Raw genomic sequence first — 25248 nt, forward strand, 5'->3', positions numbered from 1 at the left:
GGCTATCATAATGTTAAATATCTGGGAATTATAATCTAAGTTTGCAACATATCTGTCTAACACGAGTGCCTCCAAGCATCCTCATATCTAGGTACAAATGGGTTCTAATGATCTAAGGTCTCTGATGTTGGCTCTGTCTTCCCGTCATCTTAGACATAGCCCCCAGATAGTGAGGTTAGTATAAAGAGCCCCGTGTGTCTGTTCTTCATCAATAATTGTCAGCATTCTGTCCATCTTCTTTCTTCCTTTACCTCCTCTATCTCTAGATTATTTTAAAGATTTCACCTGAAATTTTCGGTGTGGTTTTCTAAATGTTGGCTACATGCAAAACAAGTTCTACGGTAACTACCCTACCATTTTATATACAACAGAATCAAGGATTACTATCTTAATCCTCATCAATTCATTTCTCTGATTCTGTTTTTGCTGTAATGAAGATTCTGTCCAGGTGCACAGACTGCAGTTTGACTACTATTTAACCCTTATCCTCAGACATTTACTTTTCAATTCTGCAATTGCTGGAACTTCATTTTGGGTATTTGCATTGCAATTCAGAAGAGCAGCAAGACTACAGTTATGAAGCAGCAACAAAAATAATTGTATGGTTGGGGTCCCCACAACCTGAGGACCTGTGTTGAAGGGTCGCAGCATCAGGAAGGTTGAGAACCCCTGCTCCAGAGCTTCCCTGCTGTTTTAATGTGAGCACAGCTGCTGCGCCTGACTCTGCTACTATCCCAGCCACCTACTACAACTCCACAGTTCCCACTCTGCTCCTCTAGCAGAAGCCTGGCCCCTCACACTGCAGCCTGGGGAGAATTCTGCTCCTGCTGTTGCTGCTGCTAAATCTCTATGGTTCTCATTATGAATAAGACTCGAGATTCGAAGACTGGGGTGAAACACCGTGAGCCCAGAGAGGCTGAGTAGCAACAACCTAATTTTTCTCGTTACTGGCATCCATGGAGGACACTTGCTTCTGCTTCACCCAACCAGAGAAAGCTGTGTCACTCCAAACCCCACCCTATAACTTGCTAGGTCTTTCCGTCTCTCCCAGATGTTCTCTGAGGCTCCATGGTTACTTTCTGTCAACTATTGCTGTCACTAGTTGCTGACTCAGCCTCCTGACCCAAGGTTAATTTTGGTTAATTAATGCAAAAACTCAGGACTTTCCATGTTCTTGGTGTGACTAAATGAGTCCCCAAGGGTAACTTCTGCTTGCTCTGACTTCCTCACTTCTCTGTAGGTGTTGGCTACACCACAAGGCCGCGGTTAGATGCAGGGTTGTTTGTATGTCATCTGGATTCTTTGCTGCATCCCATAGCTGCTTCCATCCCGCACAGTGTTTTCAGCAGTGAATGGCTACAACTGGTTAATGGGGTCATTACCCTCATTCCTATCAACCCAGCAGTCAAATAGAATTTTTACATAGGTTCTTATTTCATTAGAACTTGGAGAAATGATGACTTTTCTAAGTTTTTTTCTTAATTTATTAGCTTCAATTTCTGTATGAATGAAAACTATGCTGTTTGAATCTACTGACATGCAGTTTGTACTGGGATGATGGAATTAATGCTTGATTCGTTGCCCCTTTATTAGTTTTCAGACTGAGCCGATGTCTCACCCTCTCCAGGTATGACTAAGGAGTTTTTGTTTTCTTTTTAAAAATGCTATTTCAAAGGAAATGTTTCAGTTCACTCAAGATATTTTTCCTCTGGATGTTTAGCGTTTGTCACTCAAACTAGTGGAAGACCCCCAAAGCTGACCCTGCTTTCTGATTGATTTCAGTATTTGATCATTCCCATGTGTCTGACGTAAGATACACAGCCCTGTCTCGTAGGCTCTCTGGTCCAACCCGCAGTGTTGCGTGTTTCCCTCCCTACTTAGGAAGTCATCTCCTACCTCCTACCTTCATCATAATGGTGGATGGTTTTGCTTTTATGACACAACAATTCTGCAATTAGATGTTCAAAAGATATATAACAAGCAACTCTCCGCCATCATGGTCACCTCTTCAAAAAAATCATGTCTGAGAGGTTGTTGTTAACAGCACTGAAGGGCGGCAGTCACACGACGATCATTACTCTGAACGGGAAGAAGATAACAAAGATGCCCTCTGCACTAGAAAAGCTGCCCGGTCTGAGGACTCTGGATCTTCAAAATAATCTCATCCGCAAAGTGTGCCCCGAGCTAAGAACCTTGACCAAGGTGAGGACCTCGGCTCTTGCTGGGGTTGATGATGGAAAATGGATGAGTGCGGTGAGTGTTGGAGCCATGACACTTTGATCTCTGGAGACTTAACTCCCTGTAGACAGTATGGAGTGCTGTCGGAGGGGCATGAGTAGCCGGGCTTGCTTAGGGCACTACACGTGCTAGAAAAGATGTTGCAATTTACGCCTGTGCCCTTTGGCCCACATCTGGAATCAGAATGAGATCTTTGCTCTGCTCATCCTCCTCCGGGCTGTCATCTGGAAAGAGGCTGGAAGCTGGGTCTGGGAGTCTGTCTACCTTGGGGCTCACATCTGGAAGTAGGCTTTCAGGTTCCAGGCAAGACTGTGCCCACCCCCCTGGGGATGCTATCCTGAAGTCTTTACATATGGAATTAGGACATATTTACCATGTTGGGGAGGGAATTACTCTTTCATTTCCTAGAACTGGCTGGAACTTCAAGTGCAGGACTGATAGGAATAGGAAGGAAAGGAATCTCTCTCCCCTAGAGCAGCCTTTAGAAGTTGGTTAATATTTAAAATAAAGAATCCCCATCTTAAAGAGAAGCAGCTGACATGGATGAGTCCCAGATGCTTACGGTAAACATTTCTGCCTGATAATGTCTGATTCCAGCTGCTAAACATCTTGAGGTTAAGAGAAGGCAAGCCATGCAGTTTTCCTTCTGCTGACTTCACAGCCATCAACAGTGGAAGAACCTAGAAACAACTTATCATTGCAACTTATTAAAAGTTAGCATAAATTATCATCTCCACACCTTGTCTATGCTTTATAAATTACGCTTGTGATCTTAACAATACCCTGTGAAGAAATGGACTAGTATTTAGTAGCAGTAGTAGTTAATAGTTGCTTCAGAAGGTGTAGTTTTCGCTGTAAGGCAAGGACTAACACTTTTCTAATGGCACACATTCAAAAGAATGCAAGCTCTCACTAAAAATCATGGACCTGTTTGTTTTCCTGATTGAATTTCTTTGTACTGAAATAGCTTTTCATGTTACAAGAAAACCATTGTTTAGGAGCTTATACTAAACTCTCTTTTGTGACAATTTTAGTCCCAGTCCTCATTTCCATTATAATTACTCAGTTTATTCTCTCTCTTGGGTTGTCCATTTTGACTACTAGTCTTCAGCTTCCAATTGCTTGTACCCGGGAAGCTTAGTCTCTGCAGTTATCCCGTTACCTTGTGTGATTACACAGCCTCACCCTGCTCCCCACTGTGTAAACCGACAAATGCATTCCACTCTGGCCTGGTTTTGGTGGCCTCACCACCCTTATAAGCTTTCTGGCATTTACAGTTTGTTTAGTTATCACCCTGACCTCTCAGGGAATTCTACAGGATACACTGTTAATGAGTGTCATTCAGGGAGAATCGGTTAGTATATTTTTGTTCCATTGGTCCTTCACATGATTTTTTTCTTTATACTTAAAAAAATTAGATCCCTTTATTTTATGCTTCCATATTTAATCCCTGAATTCTTTTATCTGCACTATCATGGCTTCATTTTATTTCTAAGTGGTGCTATATAATTTTCACCTTACGTGTTCTCTGTGGCATTTTCCTTCAGGGATCTCAGTTCACCTGCCCTTAACCAAGCTGACTGTCCTCTGGTTTCACTGGGTGCTGTCCAGGACATCCCTTACAGCCATCCTGAAGTGAACTCACTGTTTTCTGTAGCCCATATTTCCCTCCTCACTGTCCTCCCCTTCACCTTTCTTTCTCCCTTTCCATCTCCGCCTCTGCTGCTGCCCCTGGCTGCTGGAATTCCAGCCATGTGCCAGCACGACCAGCGGGTTATCGTTCTTTAGGACAGTACGTCTCCACTTCCTAGTCTGAGTATATTGTCGTTACTACTTAAGTCCCTGGCATTTCTGCAAATATCTGTATTATGTCTTCATATGTGAGTGATAATTGTGTAGTTAAAAAGTCACATGTTAATAGGAAGGAGAAAAATACTAGCTCTCCTGAGAAAACTGGGAGTGTTGGGGTCACTAAAGATGTCAGAAGGGGAGAGGGGAGGAAGGATGGGGATCAGAGAAAAAAGTATAGCACAATAAAAACAAAAAAAAATTGATAGAAAATCACATGGTACAAAACATACTTCCTCAGGAAAGAAACCTTCAGAGCAGAGACTATGACAAGATGTCATGACATTTGAAGTGCTTTTAGTTTTGCCTTATTCTTTAGGAGAGACTATGTTTTGACTTTTGTTACTCCCTTCAATTTCTCTCACCAGGGAACCAGCTTAGCTTAGTGCTTATTATTTAAGAAGAAACCATACTGTTCTACAGTCAACTGACTTGATCCTAGGTTTTTATGGTCTATCTTTAATTCTATGTATTTTAGGTTAATGGCTTAATGTAGTTTTGCTGTTCATAAAGTAGCAATGTTTCTTATATAAAGGTGCAAGGTTAGGAAATTATCAAAAATCTGTATCTCCTTTGTAAGAGGAGTGATAGAAGCAGGCAAAGTGTGCAGGAAACTTCAAAGGAATGGGTATAGATGGCCATCTTAAAATACTGCTCAGTCTCACAGCTGTTGATAGAGGGGACAGATGAAAGTGAGGGAGGGGAGAGTGGAGGGGAAGGAAGGGAAGGCAGGGCAGGAAGGAAGCAGCGAGGCAGAGAGTGAGGGGGAGAGGGGAGAGCCCTGATCCTGATGTGCGTCTTCAGGCTCCTAGCAGTGAAAAGTAAACACCTGGTCTCTAGTGCTCACCAACCTAAACGTGTAGAAGGCGACTGTCCAGAGATGAGCACATTTGTTTGGAAATGGAAGATCATTGCACGGGAAGTATCTGTGCCGCAGTAATCTACTCAAAAAGGCAGAGGCAAGGGGAAGTAGTTTTCTTTGTTTTTCCTTTTGTTTTTGAAGTTATAATTACATCTTTTCTCCCCTTTCCCCCTTGTAAAACCTCTCATATCACCTGCCTTGCTTTCTTTCAAATTTATGACCTCTTTTTTCATTGATCATTGTTATATGTGTACACATATATGTTACTAAACAAAACTTCCAGAAAAATAAGATTTTGTGATTTATTGAGATAAAATAATCCTTGGCTTAACAAAAAGATTCGGTGCCCGTAAAATTTGAACCAATTACTGAACAGATGTCCTTGCAGAAATATTCTGTGTGTAAAGTTGTTATGGCCTTTTTGCAAGGTTTTGATAGTAGAAGTTTTTGTTTTAAGTAAGTATACATGTATTGTATAATCCTGTACTGTGTTGTTGTGGGAGAATGCTCTTTTACACTATCAAGATTTGTCACATGTATTAATTTAATAAAATGCTGATTGGTCAGTTGCCAGGAAGGAAGTTTAGGCAGGGTGATCAGACTAGGAGAATCCTGGAAAAAAGAAAGACAGAGAGTCAGTCACTAGTCAGACACAGAGGAAGCAAGATGAGAATGCTGCACTGGGAAAAGGTACTGAGCCACATGGCTAAACATAGACAAGAATTATGGGTTAATTTAAATTGTAAAAGCTAGAAGATAATAAGCCTGAGCTAAAAGGCCAAGCAGTTTATAATTAATATAAGCCTCTGTGTGTTTCTTTGGGACTGAACTGCTGCGGGACCAGCAGGACAGAAACTTCTGCCAACACTGTATAATCTAGTAAAGGCTTTGAAGAGGTAGTTCTCAAAAGACGTACCCAGGGCTAAGCATGTCTCTGAAAATGTGCTGAACATGATTAATAATTAGGGAAATGCATGCCAAAGTCAAATGAGATGTCACTTACATCTGTTAGAATGGCCATGGTGAAGTAATAATGGCAAGTTTGGTGAAGATGTGAAGAAGGGGCATCTTTGTACATCATGGGACTCTTATCGTCATTGTGGGAAACACTAGAGTTTCCTCAAGAAGTTAAAACGTGAACTAGCTCATGGAACAGTCTTACTCTGGGTCCGTGTGCAGAAGGAATGGTCTGGATGATGAGAAAACATGTCTGCACCACATTTTCACTGTGACGTTATTCATAGCATCCCAAACACAAATGCATCTGCAGTTTCAATGTGTGAATGAAGAGAAGGTGTGTATATATGTACATCGGAATGTCACTCAGCCTTAGGAAGGAAGGACCTTGCTACTTTGACAGTAAATGAACCCTGTAGACATACTAAGTGAAATGAGTGGATATCAAAAGATACGTTACACGGTAACCAGATGTTATGTAATTCTGGCACTTGGGAACTATAAAGGCAGGAGAATCCCTGTTCAAAGTCATTCTCTGAAACAGTTCTAAGCCAGCCTGGGCTACAAGAGACCTTATTTCCAAAATAGATGGATGGATGGATGGACAGATAGATAGGTAGATAGGTAGGTAGGTAGGTAGCTAGATAGATAGATGATAGATTAGATAGATGATAGATTAGATAGATGATAGATAGATAGATAGATAGATAGATAGATAGATAGATAGATAGATAGATTGAACCTCAACATCTTTCCTAAAACATTCATTCTAAACCTCCAACCATGTGTTGCATATATCACTTTTGGTGACATCTGAAAATGCTAAACTCATGGAAATAGATGTGGAATGGTAGTTACATGGGCTTGGCGGGGGGAAGAGATAATGGGAAGCAGGCCAGAGTATAAAGTTGTTATGTAATGCAAACAAGGTCTGGAGACTAAACATGCAACAATATGACTGCAGTTAGTATTATATACTTGAAACCTAAGGGCAGATCTAATGCCATTCTTAGCAGAGAGAGGAGAGAGAGAAAGAGGGAAGGGAGAGGAGAGAGAATGTTTATACATCCTTGATAGAGACCATCTAGTCAGTCGAGACAGTACCAGACTCTAATGGATTGTTGTTCCATGAAAATTATGTATATAAAGTGTTACAAGTGACAATTTTCTTTTGTTTGTTTTTAAGCTTTCTGTAGCTTTAGGATCTGTCCTGGAACTTGCTCTTGTAGACCAGGCTGGCCTTGAACTCACAGAGATCCGCTTGCCTCTGCCTCCCAAATGCTGGGATTAAAGGTGTGCGCCACCACTGCCCAGCACAAGTGACACGTTTAAAAACATATTGTATCTGTTTTCCAAATCCAACTTCTATTCTTTAATTTTAGGTTTAATTCAGTGGATGGGATCCGCTGCTTTATAAGGATTAAAGCATGCAAGAATGTTCCTCTAGGGCAGTGGCCCCTTTGGGGTTGCATATCAGATATTTACATTATGACTCATAACTATCAAAATTACAGTTCTGTAGTGGCAATGAAAGAGCTTTCTGGTTAGGGTCAGCACACATGAGGAATTGTCTTAAAGGACTGGAGCCTTAGGAAGGCTGAGAACCACTGCTCTAAAAAAGTCCATTTCAAAAATAGTTTGAGTCTCTCTTAGTGTCAATCAGATATTTTCCTTTTTAAAACTTACAGAACAGTGTGACTTGTGAGTTTGCCAAACCTTAGGAGAAACTAGGGCAGCTTTTATTAACCGTGTCCTGGCTACTGTCTCTGCCTGCGGTTAGGGTTGGCATGAGTAAGCTGATGGTGGAGTAGCAAGTGCCCTCAAGACTGCCTGTGTCCTGGAGCGCGTGGTTGACCTGGACATGACAGTTCTGCTGCTGGCTGAGCCCTCATACGTAGGACTCCTGTTGCTCACACTCACGGGCAACGAACACATTTGTAGTCTAATGCTTTTAACCTAATTAAACTCAGTGTCCCAGTGTATCATAATAGAGTGGCCGTGACTGCAAAAATTTGTGAAAAGATGAGTTAGAGTTACAAATTGTTGACAATAAATAAGATTGAAAACGGAGTCATTGAGCTATCTCCGTGTATATGTATATTTCTTAATCGCCTGCTGCTTTTCTGATACCATGCATTGTCTTCTGGGCCTGACAAATTCTAGCTGATGTTAAATAATTGCTCTCACCTGTGAAGCATCTCACTGCACTATCTGTAATCCTTTAACACAACTTCAAGATGAATAATGGACATAATTAGCTCCAATTTTAGAAGAAATAGAGGCTTAGAAATTTGAGTGACTTGCCCTAGATCACAAGGAGTCCAAGAGAAGGGTCAAGAAGCAGAGACACATTTGTTCTCAGACTCAGGAATCCCATAAAACACTGAATGGAAGGCATACTCTAAGCTCAGAGGACCTGGTGCAGACCCGTGCAAGCCTGTGCTTGCTGCCTCCATCTCTGTGAGTTCAAATGAGCCTTGCTCATACTGGTTCAGAGGTCCTTGGTGTTTTTTTTTATGGTGTCTCCTCTGTCTCTTACTCTTTCTGTCTCCTGTTTCACGGGGTTTCTTGAGCTGTGAGGGAAGAAATTTGATGGAGATGTCCCATTTCAGGCTGATGTTCCAAGGTCACTCTGTGCATAATGTCTGCCTCTAGGTCTCTGTGTTTGGAAACACAGCTTTTGATGGACATGGGTATCACCAAGTTTAAAAATCTGATCTAAGCATGATCCACTGGAGATGTCTTAGGAGCCCAAACGAAAAAGATAGAGCTTTTACATGGACACATGTAAATGTCTACATTTAGGTTAAGAAAAGAATTCATTGAACAAGCCCAGGATGTGGGTTATGTGCTTGAGAGTTAACATAGGCTTGTCATTGTTATTCTTGGCCATGGGGAGGGGTGGTTTATACACAAGTAATGTACCTCATTGCTGAGAATATATGACATGCTAGACAACATTATTGAAAGTGTACTCATCTGCCCAGAGGTTCTACCATCCCCAGCATTTGTGTTATGAATTAATTGTCTTTGTCACCTAGGCACCGTGTTTTCTGAGAGGAGCATTCTCTGCGATTAGAAAGTGGCCATTGTGGTCAAAGGGTCTGAAAACTATGTCCCAAGGAAAATAAATGGTTAAGGGAAAGATGGATCAAGTTCAGAGAATAACAATAACAATTCTTCCAGAAATTTAAATATTATGTAAGAGGAGTGGGAACAGAACGACTGTTTATGGTTGCTGTGGGCAGAACTGGGTGAGAGGTGCAGAGATCTCGAGCTCAATCATAAAACAAAAACAGATGGGCCAGTGAGATGGGTCGGCAAGCGAAGGTGCCTGCCACCAGGCCTGCTGCATCGGCTTGCCTTCAGCAGTTCTCTCCAAGGAAGTTCCACTGGTATCCTCTCTGCTGTCCAGTCTGGGTCCAAGCCCCAAGTGACAGCACTGCCAAATTCATATTTCTTGTCAGCACATCATATCGGAATTAGTGCACTTAAGAATTAGAAAGAACTTGTGTAAGTTGACAGCCCAAGTTTGATCTCTGGGATTCACGTAGTAGAAGGAGAGAAATGGCTCCAGATAGTTCTATGACTTTCGCAATGACTCTGAGGCATGTGCACCCTGCCCCAGTTAATTAAATATAATACACAGTTACCAAGGATGGACGGAAGAGAGATGCGAGTGACAGGGATGGCCGTGCATGTTGTGTTCACCAGGAAGCTGGGTGTATGATGCTCACCTGCATGTCTGGTAGCCTAGGTGGCTTACACAGGTTCTTTCTGATTCTCAGATGCACTGATTTCTTCATAATGTCCTAACAAGAAATATGAAATTGCCAGTGCTGTCACTTGGGTTTTGGACCCAGATCAGACTGCTGAGAGGATACCATTAGAACTTCCTTCTGGAGAGAATTATTAAAGGACTGCAAGCCTAAGAACTTAAAATTGCTTGCCTAAAATGCTCCTTTAGGAACCATGTGTAACTGTGGTGTGTTACTGAAACCCTTGCTAGGATCAGCTTTGTCAAGGAACCTCCAATTTTTCACCTCAGACAATTCCTTTACAAAGGCACTCCCCCCCCCCCCAATGACTCTAATCCAATTCCCAGTGATTCACCTTTACATTACCGTGTCCTAATACCAACAGAAATGAGTTAGTTTTTCTTTGGAAGGAGGCTGCTTGTTCTTCCCGGCCGCCCAGCTAGCTTAGGGCCAGAAACCATATTATTGAAATCACTTCTTGGCCCATCAGCTCTGACTTCTTATTGGCTAACTCTTACATATGAATTTAACCCATCTCCATTAATCTGTGCATCACCACGAGGTTGTGGCCTACCAGCAAAGTTTCAGCACATCTTTCTCCAGCAGTGGCTCCATGGCATCTCTCTGACTCCGCTTTTCTTTCTCCCAGAAGTCAGCCTAGCTTTTCTTGCCTGCCTAAGTTCTGCCCCACTATAGGTCCAAAGCAGTTTCCTTATTCACTAGTGGTAATCAGCGCACAGAGGGGACTCCCACATCAGTTTTTAATTTATTGTCTGTCCTACTTTCCAGTGCTAGATTATAAGAGTTCTTGAGTATCTTACTCATGACATCACTGCTAGCCTTTAAGAGAGCGACAAATAGGTAAAAATCCAAAACAAATACAAATGAACTAATGAAACATCTAGGCGAGGAGGTATTTTTCAACCATAATTCAATCCTTGACTTTGTCTTTGGAATTTGATATATAATTTTATTAATTTATGCCAAACCTTAGCATATTTTCATGGAGACAGAGTTTGTTGCTGCCTGGCATTCAGGAGATGGCTACATATTTAAAAATAACAACTGTCATCCTTTTGGGCAGGCATGGTGGTGCACACATGTAATCCTAGACGTGGGCATCTGAAGCAGGTGTGATGAATTTAGCGTAGTCTAAATTTTTATAGGTCCCTCTGGGCTACAGAAACAACAAAACTTTCGTTTTAAACAATAATCTACTTTTGAGGTCATAATTATTTTTCCTCCTTCCTCCCTCCAACCCCACCAATTACTCCCCTGCTCTCAGATTCCTGGCCTCTTTTTCTTTGTTATTACAAACACAGACACACAACACACACACACAACACACACACACACACACACACACACACACACACACACACACACACGGTGTATTGTACTTGGGGGAGTCCTCTGCCCTACCACCCTGTGGTCTTGGAAGCTGAGCTCAGCTTTCCAGCAAGTGCCTTTACTCAGAACCATCTTGTTGGCGCTTGTTTCTTGCAATCGCAAAAGTGTCTCAAAACTTGATTAGTCATTGTCTTTGCTCTTTTGCTTTCTCCACAGGCCACTCCTACAGACTTTCTTCCCCAATACCCCTCCTACTATCACAGTCACTAATGACTTTTGTGTTGCTAAATCCAGGGGCTATTTCTTGTTCTTGGATTTCATTTCGCCTAGGGTTTGACTCACACCTTCCTTTTCAGAAGAGATTTCATTTCCCTTCCCTCTGAATTCCAGGACACTGTATTTTAGAAAGCCTTAAAGTATACACACACACACACACACACACACACACACACACACACACACACACACCACACACGTATGTATCACTCTGAACTCTCATCTGCTACATTCAGATACAGTAACATCATACTGTACAGGTTGGAGTTTTCAAATATTTGCTGGATTATAAAGGAGGATTCTCCAGTGTTTTCCTGATAGGAGACTAGTCATGCCTTCCTCTTCTCAGGACAAACAAGAGGTTTATCCTGGGTGCAGCCAGAATTCCCTGCCCGATGGGTCCTCCTCCTGCACTGGTGCGATGCAGTCGGAGCTTTAGCAAGCATCCACAGTACATAAGTACATGTACCTATGTATATGTACACACGCACACATGTACCTATGTATATGTATACACGCACACTTTCCAAAGACTTATATATGTATATATATACACCACACACACATATATACATGCTCATGCATGCACGCACACAACACAAACACACACACACACAAACACACACACACACACACACAGAGGGCATGAGGTGCTAAGGCAGGGAAGAGTCCAGGCAAAGATGTGTGGTGACAATGAGTAATATAAAACTAACACACTAAAGGATATAACTCTATTACACCCTTTCCCTCAAGTTGCTATTGTATTTTAACCCCACCTTCAAAATAAGTTTGCTAAAATGGCAATAATATTTTCAATAATGCTCTTGTGCATTGTACTCATGAATACATTAAGAAGATTATATACCATGGCCAAGTTGGTTTTATCTTAGGAATGCAATATTGGTTCAGAAATTATCCAAATCAGTAAATATAGCACGACAGATAAACACAGAAATCACATGACCATCTCAGTAGACTCAGGGAAGGCCTTTGACAAAGTTCAACATCCCTTCATGTTAAATGCTCTGAAGAATCCAGGACTACAAGGAACATACCTTAACATATTAAGAATTATAGGCGAAAAACTATACCTAATATTATGAAAAGAGAAATGGAATTTCTTCTAAATCTAGGAATGAGTTAAGGACATCTACTCTTATTCTGTTTTAATATAGTACTCAAAAACTTTTAAAAATTATTCTTGTTATCTTATTATTATTGAGACAGTATCTCATTGTTTAGCTCTGACTGGCCTGGAACTCACTATGTAGAACAGGCTGGCCTCAAACTCACAGTGATCCACGCCTCAGCTTCCCAAGTGCTGGGATTAAAGAGCCACCATTCTCCTCCCAGTGCTTGGAATATTAGCAGAGCAATATTCCAGAAAATAGCAGAAACAAAAGAAAGAAATTGAGATAGAAACAGAAACAAAAGAAGTCAAAGTATTCTTATTTTTACGACGTGACTGACTCCTCCAAAAATTTCTTAGGAGCTGATAAATACAGTTAAGGAAATAATTGCCAGTGAAGACATAGCTTACTGTAAAGAATTCTTCATTACCTGCATTGAACATGGGATAAAAATCTAACACATACAAAGAACTGTAAAATCAAGCACAGAAACACCAAATCTAACCAGTGAGTGACTAATGATCTGAACAGACACCTCTCAAAAGAACAAACTCAAATGACCAATAAATATAGATATTTGGAAAGTCTTCAAAAAGTATGGAAATAAAGGCTGCTTTTTGAGTTCAGCCTCTCTCACTCTGAATGGCTGTCACTAAGAGAACAAGACTACATGCTGGCAGAGGTGTGGGAGAAAGGAGCACCGACTCAGTGTTGGTGGAGTATAAAACGGTGTAGCCATTGATGGAAAAGGGTATGGAGGATTTTCCAAAAAGTGCAAAGATAAATAGCATATGCCTCTGCTCTGTCACTGCGTGACCTCCACCTGCCAGGACTGTAAAGGAACTGCACAAAGGAACTGCACATCCACGGTGATAGATTGCTACCATAGTTTAAAAACTGGAACTGCCCTGGTTGTCCTCAATGGATGAATGGATAAAGAAAATATGTTGTATACACAATGCAGTTTTATTTAACCATAAAGAAACAAGAAATCATGACATTTTCAGGGACATAAGTGAAACTAGAGGTCATTTAAATGAAATGAGTCATCCTAAGAATGACATACCACATTTTATTTTACCTGCAGAATCAAGGCTTCTCTCTCTCTCTCTCTCTGTGTGTGTGTGTGTGTGTGTGTGTGTGTGTGTGAGAGAGAGAGAGAGAGAGAGAGAGAGAGAGAGAGAGAGAGAGAAGAGCAAGTTGTAAGGAGAAGTAGCTGGGGATGGAAGAAGGTAGTAAAGTGCATGTCTTATAGAAGGGAAGGGAAGATGTGCCAGCATTGAGATAGCAGGAGAGTGAGAGGAGAGAGGAGGGCACAGGGCTATGGGGAAAGGGGATGAGTAAGAACTAATTAATATGACGTACATGCATGAAAATGTCATAATAAAATTACTTTGTGTGCTAACTTAAGAAATTGGATAAAAATAATATCTTTTTGTTTTCTTAGGTTCTATAGATCTCAGCAGAGTCTTAACTGCTTTCTCTATTTGGAGGGAGATACTGTGCAAATACTTTAAATCTCTGTGTGTTTACAGCTGACATTGCTTAATCTGGGAAACAACCTTTTCGAAGAAATTCCTGAAGAGATGAAATACCTTACCTCCCTGAAGAAACTTCATTTATTTGGGAACAGGATTTGTAGTATTGCTACTGGAGTCTGTGGTAAGTTAGTTAAGAAACATTATAGTATTGTGTTTAACCCCTGACCTTCATAATTTGATACAGAAATAAAAAAAAAGAATTCCACTGTGCAAAATTAAGGAATTTCTGAAGCAACACTTTTCAGTGTTTAAAAAACGTTTTGTTTTAGAACACTTTTTGTAAAGTCCATACGTGAATATAATGTGCTTTCATTGAGTCCGTCCTTCATGCCCTCTCCCTCAACCCTTGTGTTTTACAACCATGTCCCCGCTGAGCAGAGCAGATTCAGCAAGGTCACAAGCCAATCCCATGAAAGTCAACTGTAAGCTTCTTTTAGGATTATTATAGACTAAAATGGTTTAATTTGTTTTTTACTCACAGGATATCTAGTTTGTGAATAAATTGCTTTTCTTCTGTTGGTATTTTTAATGTTTTGAGTTGGGTGCCATAATTCTCAAATTGGAGCATTGGTAAGCAGACATTCAGATCTCTGGCCCTTTTATTTGTTGTTTCAATAGAGATTAAGGCAAAATGTAGTTTCATCCTTAAAGGCTAACAATTTTCAGGAGCTGATTACACAGTGGTAGCCCTGGGTGATGAAGCTTAGGGGTATCATGACTAGTGGAGGAATTTGTCATTGAGACTCTGTCACATGCCAGGGGTTGTGTAGGTGACTATACTCGAGTGGAAAATAGAGAAAGTTGGTTCAAAAGAAAAAAAGGTTATGGCAAGACAGAGACAGACAGGCTGTGAGTGTGAAAGCTGAGGAAGACTTGAGAAGAAAGTGAGCTACACCCTGATTGTTCTGCCTTTTAGCTCTTAGCTCCAGTTTGTGGTGAGCCTGGTTCTATTCTTTGTCCTCAGATGCTATGGCTTAGGTCTCTAACGATGTGACCCATCTCCTTTTTGCCTTAGCTAGCTTATGAGAGTATCTGTCTTCAGCAACCAACAGAACCGGGGCCAAGGAGAGAATCCAAGAAGAATTCAAAGATGTGTAGAAAATTTATTTCTTGCCAGGTGGCTAAAATGGCTATTGTTTTCTGACAGATGGCTTGACACAGTTGGTTCTGCTTAATCTGAACGACAACCGACTTAAGAGTCTTCCTCAAGAAGTTGGCAGGTAAATTTACTTATAGTGAAGCCTCGTTAAACATTACATTTTTCTCCATGCCCAAACTGCATCCCATTCCTTTGAAGGTCTTAGGCCTAGCGTCCAGTAGTCAGGAGTAGGGGTGGTGGTGGTTACAAATCACACAGGGAGATCCGGAATGTGAAGCAAGGCACTGCAGACTTTGTCTTTCTCTTTTGTGTGTGTATGGCGTATGTATGTGTGCACACATGTGTATGGTTGTATGTGTGAAGACCATAGTCTGACGCTGGGATGTCTTCCTCAGTCTCTTTCCTTTTTATTTATTGAGAGAGGGTTTCTCACTGGACCTGGAGCTCATCCTTTATGCTTAACTGTGTGGCAGCAAGCACCAGAAACCTGCCTGTCTCTGACCCCTAGCAGGGGGATTACAGACGTGGGCTACCGTGCCAGACTGAAGGAGGTCCATACTTAGGTCCTAAGCGTTTTACCAACAGAACCCTTGCTCACTAAGTTTAAGCAAATAATTCCTAACCTATGTGAAAGAAATAACAAATAGTGGGTGACATAAGAGTAAAAGTTGGGGTATAAAATAGAAGGCCTTAAGGTGATGTTGTTGATAAACCAACTCGGTTCTTGGAGCTTGCGCAAACACAGGTTGGGCACATTAAATTTTCTTTCACCGGTGTCATAAACCATTTTGAGTTCGATGAGAAAGAGGCATATAAAAGCAAAGGATTTAAAATTATGATGTCATTTTCATTAAATAAAACCCGGCACATTTTATTATCATGAGCAACAATCAAAATATGTTGCTTTTCCTTGTTGAGCACATCTGTGCAGACGGCCATCATTATAGTGTTTGTGGAGCCCGCTGAAGCCCTGTCCTTCCGAGGCAGTATCTACTCTTGAGCTGTTTCTCTGACAGATGGAGAGAACTCTGGTCAGGTTGACTTGGGAGATCTCTATTGCATATTGTACAGAAACACACACATTACAGAGTAAGAGCAGCTAGAGGCATCCGAGAATATGACATGGGGAGCAGTCCTCACAGGGCCGTCTGTCTGCAGAGCCCAGTGTGTTCCAACTCACTTGTCTATGCTTCTTTCCAAACCCTTTTCTAGCGAGGCAGTACTTTAAGTGGAATAAAAAAATAAGATGAATGGGCACTGGAGAGATGGCCCAGGAATTAAGAGCACTGACTGCTCTTTCAGAGGACCTGAGTTCCATTCCCTGCACCCGCATGGTGGCTCCCAACCATCTATTATAGGATCTGATGCCCTCTTCTACAACCATCTGTTATAGGATCTGATGCCCTCTTCTACAACCATCTGTTATAGGATCTGATGCTCTCTTCTACAGCCATCTGTTATAGGATCTGATGCTCTCTTCTACAACCATCTGTTATAGGATCTGATGCCCTCTTCTGGCCTGCAGGGCTGCATGCAGATCACTCATACGTAAAATATAAATAAATAAGATTTGAAAAGAAAATTGAACAATCTACTTTCTGTAGAAGAGAAACACTTCACGATAACTGAAATGCCAATAGTTGCTTGCTCTTCCGCGGTTCTAACTCACCCATCGATTGCTGTATGTACTGATGTGGATACAGTGAACAGAAGAAGATGTGCTGAAGAGATCTGGTGACTCAGGTTCAGGATGTATCTTTGTGCGACCAGCCTTGTGACCTCGGAACTAGCCAGTTCACTGCCCTCGATCTCACTTTCTCCCCCTGGAATATGAGAAGTTTGAACAGCTGAACTTCCAAGCCCTTGCAGTGATGATAAGACTGCAGTTTGAGAAGCTGTCTGTGTTTGACATGGGGTGTGCATTTTTTAAAGATGCGTGTAGACGGAAGGTGATATCCAAGGAAATGAAAGCACTGCAGGTATTAGCCAGGTGGATCCCAGGCCCGTGTGTGTTTTTATAGCTCTAGGTCATCTGTGTTCTGGGCAGGCCGCAGATACAAGCTAATTGGTCATCTTTTCAAGTAGAATTTCACTTGCTCATCCCAGAGAAGTTCCTTTCATTTTAAAAGTTTTTTATTTTATTTTTAAATTGTGTATCCACATGCATATGGTAGTATGTTTAGAGACCATAGACCAGCACTGAGACGCATGTGTGTTTATGTGGATTTGTGCATATGAGTTAAGGTACCCGGGGAAGCCAGTAGATGGTATGGGATTCTCTGGAGCTGGAGTTACAGGCATCTGTGAGCCACCTGATGATGGAGACTGGGTATCAGATTTGCATCACCTGCAAGAGCAGTTTGTGAGTCTTAACGGCCAAGCCATCTGTCTAGCTCCAGCGGGAGAAATCTCTTGGCCTTTCCATTCCTCAATATTCTCCATTTTCACAAGAAAGGTGATAATAGTATTTACTTTATAAGGTTTGGTGGTTGAATAGTATCTATAAAGGCTTTGTAAGATTCAGTAAGTTCTTGGGAGCTAGAGAGATGGCTCTGCAGGTGGTGGCACTCGTTGCTTTTGTAGAAGGCCTGGGTTCCTATCCCAGCACCCACGTGCAGCAGCTCACAGCAGCTTGTATCTCAGAGCAGGTGATTTGCCTTCTTCTGGCCTCTATGAGAACCCAATTGCATGTGAAACAGAAGCATACAGTCAAGTGTATGCATGTGTAAGCCTTGCATGCAGCACACACACACACACACACACACACACACACACACACTACTCAAATAAAAATAAAATGAATAAATCTTTGAAAAGAAAAATGAGAAAAAGTTTAAAAGATTAATTTCTCAATAACATTTTTGCTATTATTATTATTATGAGTTGCTTTTTATTATAGCTGTTTTATGTTCTTCCCAGAAGTGAAAGACTGACTATCTTTCCTATGAATTTTGGAAGAGCATTAGGCCCATGTAGTGTGGCATCCTCTTCTTGTCCTTCCAGAAATCAAGCAGCTGCTTCATCAGTAAAGGCTATGATTAATTAATAAGCATAGTTAAGTGGAGGGGGAAGTAGAGAGTGGGCGTGTCAACTCTGCTGATGCCTGGCTTCTGTTCACTGTGTTTTCAACTTGTTCAGAACCCAGGAGGGCAGAGAAGAGTATGTTGGCTAAGATATCTCCAGCTTCACAGCTCATGGGCTTGGAGTCCAGATAACTCTGTTGTGTGTGGCAGTGCACAGCTGCACAGTGCACAGCTGCACAGTGCACAGCTGCACAGTGCACAGCTGCACAGAAGACAGCAGAAGCCTCTGCACAGAGACTCCCGGAAACGGAAAGAGGGAGAGGAGAAGGGGATCAAAGACTCCCTTCTCACCTGCCCCCTAGCAAATCCATATTTTCTTTTTTAATTTTTTTATTGAAATAGATTCTTCTCTAATACAGTACATCACAACCATAATCTACCCCCTGTCCAGTCCTCCCGGGTCCCCCCACCTCCTTTCTCCCCAGATCTACTTCTCCATCTCCTTTTCAGAAAAGAACAGTACCTTAGTATCCTTAACATCTTGGAATGTCCAGTTAGAACTCAGTTTTTCTGAAATATTCCATAGAGGTTTTTGGTTTTTTATTGTTCTCACCTTTACAACAAGGTGCACACTTTATCCTGGTCAATGTAGCCCAGCATTTATGGATCCTTCCATCTGCAGCCCCCCACCCAGTATTTTTATTCATGACTCATCCTTTGATGCAGGTGCATTGGAGAAGGACACTTGTTAGTTCCCGGCCACCTGGCTAGCTTAGACCTGAAATAATCACAGAGAAACTGTATAAATTAAATCACCGCTTGACTCATTAGCTGTAACTTCCATTTCTATTAATATGTATATCATCACGAGTTCGTGGCCTACCAGCAAAGTTTCAGCACATCTATCTCCAGTGGCCGCTCCACGGTGTCTCTCTGACTCCGCCCTTTTTCTCCGAGCATTCAGATTAGCTTTTCTGGCCTCGTTCTGCCCTTGCCACAGGCTCAAAGCAGTTTCTTTTTTCATTAACCAATAAAAGCAGCACATAGACAGAAGGACCTCCCACACCACAGGTGGATCCGTTGTTCTCCAGCCTTCCACACACTAGACTTTCTGGGCGTGGCACAGCTCACTGCTTCACCCAGCAAAGCTATTTTGTGCAGGTTTTTGTCAGCTCTGTGGAGGAGGAAGGCAAGCAGGAGCTGCAAGGGCAGCCCTTCTCCCGCTCCCCTTTGAAAGGTGCTCTCCCTGCTGTCTTGAAAGGAGAAGGGTGTTAGACTCCTGGTTCACCCAAGCAGACAACAGACACATTTGCAGTAAGCTCTGAGCTCGTTACTGGAGGAAAACAGTCTCAGAGGAAAGCCATATCTCAGTGGAAACCCAAAGTGCTCAACTGAAGCAGCGACTGGAACTGAGCAATGAGGAGGGGGCTCCATGTCTTTTGCTGTAGGACGTATCAGTGCATTTTCATTCCGCATTTCTTTGTTTACCTTTTGTTTTTACTTTGCAAAGTTTCCTCTCCCTCCTCTCCTTCCGGTCCTTCCTCCATCTCTCCTTCCCACCACCATCTCCTTCCTTCTCCTCTTTTCTCTTCAGAAATGGGCAGGCCTCCCGCAGACATCAACCAGTCAAGGTTTATCAAGTTGCAGTGAGGCTAAGCGCCTCCTCTCCTATTAAGGCTGGATGAGACAATCCAGTAGGAGGAAGGGGTCCCCAAAGCAGGCCACAGAGTCAGAGACAGTCCCTGCTTTCACTGCTGAGTGTCTCACAACAATACCAAGTTATACAACTGTAACCTAAATGCAGAGGGCCTAGGTCAGTCCCATGCAGGCTCCCTGGCTGTCAGTTCAGTGTCTGGGAGCCCCTCTGAGCCCAGGTTAGTTGGTCCTGTAGGTTTTCTTGTGATGTCCTTGACCCCTCTGGCTCCTCCAATCCGTCTTTCCTCTTCAGCAGGATTCCAGAGCTCAGCCTAAAGTTTGGCCATGGGTCTCTGCATCAATTTCTACCAGTTTCTGTGTGAAGCCCTTTAATGACAGTTGGGCTAGACACCAATCAATCTACGAGTAGAAGATTATCGTTAGGAATCATTTCATTGACTTACCTTTATTTTTGTGTTTGGTTTATAAATCATTTTTAAAAATTAAGTTATACTAAAGACCTTTACAGTAGTTCCAAACACTTGACTTAATAAGATTCAGCGGGGCGCCACGAAGAAATGAAAATGATAAATGACACTTTTACAACGGGCTCTCCTGCGCAATGAACTTGAGTCACACACCTTGTTTGTTTGCTGTCTTAGGCTAAGGAATCTTACCTACCTCAGCATCAACCATAACCAGCTCACCGTGATCCCGACAGAGCTTTGCTCCATTGAGAGTCTTTCTGAACTGCATCTCAACTACAACCAGCTCGTGGGCATCCCTGAAGAGATTAAGCACTTGCAGAATCTTCAGCAGCTTTTCCTGGTCAGGAACAACATTGAAGTTTTGCCAGAGGTAAAGTAGAAACGTCCACTCATTTTTGTTACTGTTGCTGTTGGGGAAGAACTTGTTTAACATGATGGGAAGTGGTTATAAGCTACGCCATATCATTGTTCTCAGCCTGCATTATAAATGATAAAGCACTTCAAAGGTCATTTGTTTTGATAAAGAAAAAGTGTGAATCCTTTTCTAATACATTATAAAATATGTGTATCTGTACACATGCATGTGAATGTATATTTTCTGTGTGTATTTGTGTCATGCTCCTCACAGGCTCTATTTTAATTCCTCTAAAGGGGTCTGAGGTCTATGAAAAGAGCCCTTTGAGTAAAAGATGGGCCCAGGACTTCTGAAATATAGTTGTAACGTAAAACTTTCACTGCCTTTGTGATAGTTGAAGTCAAGAAGTAGTCTCTTTGGATCTGAGTGTGTGTACGGATAAGCAGACAAACGGACGGAAACAGCAAGAGACAGCTTTGAGTTTTATAGAGAAGACAGTCCGTCATAGCCCTACCATGCTGGCATCTGGACCTTATTCTTCTACTTCTATTGTTTGTAAGATTTTCAATCTATAGTTTTTGTTTTGTTTTGCTTTTCTTTGAGACAGGGTTTCTCTGTGTAACAGCCCTAGCTGTCCTGGAACTAGCTCTTGTAGAGGCCAGGCTGACCTCGAACTCACAGAGATCTGCCCGTCTCTGCCTCCCGAGTGCAGGGATTAAAGGCGTGTGCCACCACGACCCAGCTACAATCTATAGTTTTCCATCACAGAGGATCAATTTATGTCTTCTGGAACTTTACAAAATGTATTCAGATATTAAAAGTACTGACAGGTCCTGAAGTCAAGCTCCTTAACTTTGTAAAATTAGAATTTCCTGACGCAATGCCCTGACATTTGCCTGGCCACAGAGGACAAATGGAAACAGTTTAAAATTTCATTGCCATTCATGTTCTCCTTCATCCTAAGGAATTCCAGTCTTTAGCTTTGCTCCCTCTGTGTAGGTTGGACTGTGTTTGCTTTTCTGTGTCTAGAATCTGTTTCTTTTTGTTTTCATACTGATGTTGTGTTACAGTCTTGTAAGTTCCCTTCCCTGTGAGTCTCTGAGGTTTGCTTCGTGTTGCCCTGTCCCTCTACTCAGGTCATCTAGCATCAGAATAGTTCCTCACACTGGACATAGTGATTTTCCAGGGGATCAGCATAAGGCTTTTAAGCTAGGTAACTGCAATAAGTTTGATGGATACATGGGAATATATGTAGTCTTTCTGTCTGCAAAACAGAAAGATCCACATCTAGGGACTGGAGAGATGGCTCAGGGGCTCAGAGCACTTGCTGTTCTTGCAGAGGACCCGGGTTCATTTCCAGCACACACATTGTAGTTCACAACTATTCATAGCTCCAGTTACAGGGGACCTGACAGCTTTTTTTCTGCTCTCTGTGGACACTGAATGCACATATAGTTTATATGCATGCAAGCAAAACTCATATATATATATATATTTACATACACACATATATAATAATCTAAAAGAATTTTCATATCCTGACATCTCCTTTGTCAGTCTTTTTGGTTATTTTCTGTTCTTTTAACTCTCGTCCTTCTATAGTTCTATCTCAGTAACAGCGTTCTCTTTATGGAACAATTTTTGTTCAAGTCTGTTTCCTGACCTGGCATTTACAAAGATGGAAATCTAGAGTATGCTCAGTACTGCAGACTCATCATCTTCTCCCAGAGAATGCAGCTTGTGCTAGCAAACAACAAAAGGTGACGACTAATGGATATGGCTCCATATGTCCCAGTTCCCTAGGGAGAAGCTGCCATCAAAATAATAGTGATGTCAGTTAATAAATTATACCCTCAATTTAAAATGTTTTTAAAGTTTTTAGGTTTTAAAGCCCTAGTTTTTATGTGCTTGTTAACAGAAATACCAGAATGAAGATGTGCCATAGCAACCATGTGGTCGCTGTGGTGATGCACAGTGTATTGACCATGTAGATATAATCATGGGTTTTATTTCTTTTATGAAGAAAGTACTAATAAAAGTACTAGATTTACTATAAGCTCTGGTGAAATTATCATTGCAGAGACTATTTCAGGATTATAGCTATTTTCTCCTTCGCAGGGTTTCTACTTTCATAACAGAGTGTCTAAGAGTTCTCCTTGACTATTAGGCTGTGTGAGTTTGGTAACTCAGTTAAGCCACTCAACAATGCCATGCATGTATCATTTCTGTTTTGAAGAAGTGGAGAAATTAAAAGACAAAGAGATGCTTTGGAACTGGCTTATGACTACACTTAGTTAGAGTGAGAGGTGGGCTTAGACCTGGAGACAGTAGCTTGGAATGTGCTGCTCTGGAGTGCTCAGGGGACATGAGGTCACCGTTATTTGACAGTCCATAGGGATTTCCCTGGGGAAGGCTGTCTTGACGGAGGGACACCTCTATCAACCCTGAACTAAAAGCTAACACTTAAAGTTTTATATTAAAAACTCTCTTTTGTCTTCTGACACAGGGACTTTGTCATCTTAAAAAACTAAGAATCCTGGACATAGCTGGAAATGTTATTCAGATATTTCCAGCAGGCGTAAGTATTGTTAATTTTTACTATAATTAAAAAATATTTTGTTTATACTGTTGGGAATAGAAAATGTAGCAGCCAGTAAAAACTGTAGTAATTGGAGCCCTGACTTGTACAATGACTCAACGATTATCTTTGTTCTAGAATTTCAAAACCCATTCTTTCTCATCCTTTTTCTTGTGTTCTGTGTCTGCTGAACTTGCTCGAACTACATGAATTCTGATAGTTATCATAAATATTTAATCTATCAGTTATGATTAAATTCCTTGGTTATTGCATACTGCTTTTGGTCACCTCTAATTTTTTGAAGAGACGACTTTCCTGGACAAAAGATTTTATCCCATGTAATTAATCTAGAGGTGACCCTTTTATTAATTGTTTTAAAGTCATCAGCTGTGAAGATGCACTTTTCTTTTAATTAGGAAGTGAGTTTTGGCTTTATAACAAATAATAGAGACAGTTCATTTTGGCAGTTTCTAACTTTGAAAAAGAACATAGCTGTTTTCATATTGCATTTTTATATCCAAGTGAACATGCTGGAACATTTAGGTAAATAATTACAAGTCATTAATTCAGAAAAATTCAGTAAATACCTGTGGATCCATTATGTTTTTTCTTATTGATTTATTCAAAGTGTAGTTTTCAGACATTTTAATCTAGGAAAAACAGTGTTTTATGTTGAGAATGAAAAATATACGAAAGGAGTTTAAATATGCCCTAGAAAACTGTGTGCAATATTCTGATTATGGTAAAAAATATATATTATGAAAGCCTTATCTTTTAAGAATTAATTAATTACTTAAATTAGTTAATTATTTTCCAGCTTGATCAGTTTTCTGTCAATCCCTCCCCTCCTTCCAGTCTCTCCCCTCAACCTCCTCTGTCCCCACCATCCACTCCTCCTTCTTTCTCTTCAGAAAAGATCAGAAAGCCTTATCTTTTAATAGGGCAGTCTTGACACAGTATTTTGATATGGTCCATCACCACCACCTAGCTCTAGAACTTACTTAGTTACCTTACCAACTGAAATGATGTCTTTAGACAAATTCCCAATCAGATAATTTCTTATCTCTTATTGACATCTACCACAGGATTTTAAAATGAGGCATTTCTCCTTCTTTCTACTTTCTGTCTCTGTGAATTTGATTGCTTCGTGTAGTCCACAGAGATAGGATTAGCTCACATTTGACCTTTTGTAACTGGTTATTTGCACAATGTCACTCAAGTTTGTCCATGCTATAAAGAGTTGGGTTTTCCTTTTTCTTGCTAGGCTGAATCATAGTCTCTCATACCACACGTGTGTATGCAGTTTCTTTATCAGTTGCTCTATGGATGAACACATGGGGTGTTTCTGCCTTTTGCTAACAGTGAGCAGGGCTGTTGCAACTATCATAGAAGATTTGTTCACTAAGTTTTAGTTTTTCTTTCAGTTTCTCTGAATGTGTACTCAGAAATAGAATCACTGAATTAGCTCATCCTTTCCTACGTTATCTTGTTGCCGTGACAAAATGCCTGACACAGCACCTTACAGAAGGAAGGGTTTGTGGGTTCACAGGCCAAGGGTGTAGTCCGTCATGGTGGGTAAGTCATGGCATCAGGAGGGCGAAGCGTCTGATTTTATGTGTCCATAATTGAATGCTCTCTCTTTTTATGTATTCTGGGACCCAGCCCCTGGAATGGGGCCGCCTGTGTTTGAAGTGGCACTGTCCACCTCTCTCAACTAAATAATCCCTCCCAACATGTCGACAGACTAGCCCTGTCTAAGTGACCCTACACAGGCATGCCTGAAGCTTGCCTTCTTGATGATTCTAGAGCCTAAGAAATTAGCAATAAATATTGAACACCACAGCTCACATTGTATTTTTTTTAAAAGATTTACTGTGTTGTTAACAACTTTTAGTTTCAAATTACAGGAAAGAGTAGACATTTTCAGCAAAGACTTGGTAAAGACTTCATGATTTTATTCATATTGTGGGTATTGATTTAACTCTGCGCACAGTGTGATACAACCCTAACTTCCAAAACCCCTTACAATGTCTCTTCTACTATGAAGCACAGGCCACATAAAGGAATAACCTTTTCCAAGTCTATGTTGAGGTTAGAATGTGAACTTTCC

At 41.3% G+C, this 25248-nt stretch overlaps 1 protein-coding gene across 1 annotated transcript in view; it reads left to right on the plus strand.

Annotated features, from left to right (window-relative positions):
* The first annotated feature begins 1996 nt into the window (after nucleotides 1-1996).
* Nucleotides 1997-25248, plus strand: part of Lrrc69 (leucine rich repeat containing 69) — a 72762-nt gene continuing 49510 nt past the window's right edge. Inside the window, exons 1-5 of the mRNA XM_048420518.3 lie at nucleotides 1997-2202; nucleotides 13955-14081; nucleotides 15108-15180; nucleotides 20380-20575; nucleotides 23067-23138. Of these exons, the coding sequence (XP_048276475.3) occupies nucleotides 2020-2202; nucleotides 13955-14081; nucleotides 15108-15180; nucleotides 20380-20575; nucleotides 23067-23138 (651 nt within the window). The 5' untranslated portion in view covers nucleotides 1997-2019. The remainder of the gene's footprint in view (nucleotides 2203-13954; nucleotides 14082-15107; nucleotides 15181-20379; nucleotides 20576-23066; nucleotides 23139-25248) is intronic.

The sequence above is a fragment of the Myodes glareolus genome, chromosome 16 (genome assembly GCF_982192425.1).
Source record: "Myodes glareolus chromosome 16, mMyoGla1.1, whole genome shotgun sequence".
In the NCBI taxonomy this organism is placed as follows: Eukaryota; Metazoa; Chordata; class Mammalia; order Rodentia; family Cricetidae; genus Myodes; species Myodes glareolus.